The sequence below is a fragment of the Peromyscus maniculatus genome, chromosome 4, assembly GCF_049852395.1.
Source record: "Peromyscus maniculatus bairdii isolate BWxNUB_F1_BW_parent chromosome 4, HU_Pman_BW_mat_3.1, whole genome shotgun sequence".
Lineage (NCBI taxonomy): Eukaryota > Metazoa > Chordata > Mammalia > Rodentia > Cricetidae > Peromyscus > Peromyscus maniculatus.
The window spans coordinates 63,810,895-63,814,661 of record NC_134855.1 but is presented as its reverse complement, the minus strand read 5'-3'; the positions used below and the strand labels follow the sequence as shown (position 1 = coordinate 63,814,661).

The window sequence follows — 3,767 nt, the reverse complement described above, 5'->3', positions numbered from 1 at the left end:
CCATTGGTTTACATATGTTTGTTATAGTGGTATACACTGTCTTTGATACTATGGTTTTGGAATGTAGTTTAAGATCATGTATTGTGATAACTTCACAATTGCTTTCTGGGAGAACAACTTTGTATTGTTCAGAGGGAGACTTTGTTCTCCTATTTCAATTTAGGATTGTTTTATTATTGTCTGTGAAGAATGTCATTGAAATTTTGATGGTGATTGCATTGTGCCAATAGAACATTGTAAATAATGTGTCAATCTCCACAATATTATACAGCATTACCTTCTACTTCATTGTGTGTAAGTGGCAATATGATTATATCACCATTGTAGCCATTATCTCCTAGACCACTGAGTACATAAAGACATAGTCTATGTTCATTGACTCACACTACTATCTGTTGTTTTCATAGTGCTATGAGTAATAAACTGAGTATCTTCAATATTTTTTCATGATATTCTGATATGAAGAACATCACAGAAGCTACTACATTTGTTCTCAAGGGACTCACCGACAACACTGAACTTCAGATCATTCTCTTTTTCCTCTTTCTAGCAATTTACCTTTTTACTCTAATGGGGAATGTAGGACTAATTATTTTAGTCATTGGAGATTCCCAACTCCACAACCCCATGTACTGCTTCCTCAGCGCATTGTCTTCTGTGGATGCCTACTATTCCTCAGATATCACGCCTAATATGTTAGCAGGATTTATGTCAAAAAACAAAATCATTTCACTTCATGCCTGTGCAACACAGATGTTCCTTGCTGTTACATTTGGAACCACAGAATGCTTTCTTTTAGCAGCAATGGCATATGATCGATATGTAGCCATTCACAACCCACTTATGTATGCAGTGAGCATGTCTCCTAGAATCTATGTGTCACTCATCATTGCTTCCTATGCTGGTGGAATTATGCATGCTGTTATCCACACAGTAGCCACTTTCAGCCTGTCTTTCTGTCGTTCCAATGAAGTCAGACATATATTTTGTGATATACCTCCCCTGCTTGCTATTTCCTGCTCTGAAACATATGTAAACGAGTTATTGCTCTTCTTTTTTGTGAGTTCCATAGAACTAGTCACCATTTTGATCATTTTGGTCTCCTATGCTTTCATCTTGTTGTCAATCCTTAAGATGAATTCAGCTGAAGGAAAAAGGAAAGTGTTCTCTACATGTGGAGCTCACCTCACTGCTGTGTCCATTTGTTATGGTACAAGCCTCTTCATGTATGTGAGACCTAGTTCGAACTATTCCTTGGAGTATGATATGATAGTGTCAATATTTTACACCATTGGGATTCCCATGCTCAACCCCATCATCTACAGTCTGAGGAACAAAGATGTAAAAGAGGCAATGAGAAGATTTTTGAGAAAAAAATTTCATATTAAACATTAAATTAAAAAATTAAACTAATTTTTTGTTGTCTCTTTATAAGTTCTTAATAAGCAGTTTTGTTACATTTTCTAACATATTTTCCATTGTACTTTTTCACCAATCTTTAATACTACATTCAAACATAAAATCATTGTTGCCTAAGACAGAGCGCCTGTGTGGCCTAGGCAGGCGTCTCCATGAGGGGTAAGGTGACCTGCTGACATCCCATGCAACCTAAGTCAGAATTTCATTTATTAGTAAAAGGGGGACCTGTAGGTCCCTGGCCCCTGTTTGGGGTAACTGTTGCCTTGCTTGCTGACCATGACCTTGATATCCTCCCTATGCTAATTCCCTCCCAGGTTTCAACCTCCTGAATGCTTAAGTGAAGTTCCTTGTCTGTGTATCCTGCATAATGGGTGTTAACAACTTAGATGCAAGATATAAAACATTGATAGCAAACTTCTGCCCTCTGGGGTTCTTCCATTGTGCTGTAAGCCTGTATTTAAGACCTCCTCCCAGACAGGCGGTGGTGGCACACACCTTTAATCCCAGCACTCACTCGGGAGGCAGAGACAGGTGAGTTAGAGGCCAGCCTGGGCTACAGAGTGAGTTCCAGGAAAGGCACAAAGCTACACAGTGAAACCCTGTCTCAAAAAAAAAAAAAACAAAAAAAAAAAAAACAAAAAAAAAAAACAACTAAATAAATAAATAAATAAATAAGAAAAAAACATTGTTGCTTGTCATTGTTATACCATGTTAGCCGACCTCTAAGATTCAAGGTAATTTCCCCATCTCCATTATCTGCCTTAGCCCAGAAGCACTGTGATTACAGATTCATGTTGTTACCCTTGGCTTTATGTGTTTTCTAGGAATTCAAACTCAACATCCCTGACCTCCCATAGGAAACACTTTATAAACTGAACTATCTGCCTTCATTTCCATGTTTAATTTTTGAAGAACATAAAGTTTCATCTATTTTTAGTTTAATAATCATTATTTTTAATTATTCATTTTCATTACATATTCATTTTTAAAATTAAAATAATGATCACATTCAACTTTCTACATGATATTTACAAGTCTAAAGATGTGGCATCCCTTTGTTTCTTAAAACCTGTATGTGTGCACACAGATATTCCAGACACAATCACATACAAATCTGCTAAAATGTTTGTTGTAGTTTGATAGGACTATCTTAATAACACACCATACAGCATCTGGCTTATTCAGAAAAATGAAACAAAAACAAAAATGAAAATCAAAAGAACAAAAAAAAAAACACAACCAACCAAATAAACAAACACACAAAACAATCTTATTTTTCCAAGTCTGAATGTTGAATATCTAAAACCTAAATTTTGCACAATTAAATTTTACTTAGGTGTTTCTCTGTACATTGTAGATTTTTCTGTAGATTGTTTTCTCATTGTCTTCCTTGTTGTTTTCCTCTATATATGTCTTTTTCCTAATCTGTCTTTATGAGGATATTAAGTTACTGAAATAACACTCATCAAAACACTTCATTAGAACTAACTACATTTTAAAAGACTGTTTCTTTAAATTAAGAGATATTCTGAAGCACTAAGTATTTATTTTTAACATTGAATCCTATGTATATGTGTGCAAACATTTGTAAATATATGATACATACCATGTTATCATAGCTTTAAAAACAAATTAACTTGTCTCTCCACTGGAAAAATTTTTAGGTTCTCAGGGTTGTAGCTGTATATAATACCATGGCTGTATCTGACTAGCTTGGTCAATTTCATGAAGCCTTGGTACCTTATTCCATTTCATTCTCTACTTCTCCATCCCTTCCAGCACACAGGAGGATAAACTCAGGACTTTATGCACATTAACCAAGGACTTTACCATAAAATTGCACCCAAAACCTCCAGTTAAATATTTTTTAGATGTCAATAGCAATTTAATCATAATGTAAGGTTCAGCCAACACAGATAACATTTCTGTTGTCTTTAATCTTTGAAGATATGAACATTTTCTTTATTGTATTATGCAGTACAAAAATTTCATTCTTTAGTTCCTCAGAAACAAGAAAAACAGATCTTAATATTTGTCAGGATTATATTAAAGGTCAAGAACACCAAAATTAAAACATGGTTGTATAAAATTCAACACATGGTAGGTTTTGTCTTTCCCTTCATAAGCATCTTCACACTTCTCTGTAATGCCCATTGTCTTTACCCTACTCAGGTTATGGTTGGGTAATCTTTTAACATGTACTACTCTGGTGAGGCTCTTAGAAAAGGTATCATCCTTTATTGTCCACATTCAAGGATGAGGTACAGAAAAATTCATTTAACTCTTAGTCTTTTTTAAATAGATGTAATTTTCTTGGCAAAGATATCTTCTTACACTGAATTTGAAGC

The 3,767-nt window shown here is 34.7% G+C and overlaps 1 protein-coding gene across 1 annotated transcript; it reads left to right on the top strand.

The window, feature by feature from the left end:
* Positions 1-459: 459 nt before the first annotated feature.
* LOC102924051 (olfactory receptor 5T18) lies at positions 460-1,395 on the top strand. The gene has a single exon (XM_006989764.3). It carries the CDS (start codon positions 460-462, stop codon positions 1,393-1,395), a length of 936 nt encoding a protein of 311 aa, XP_006989826.3.
* The last annotated feature ends 2,372 nt before the right edge of the window (positions 1,396-3,767 follow it).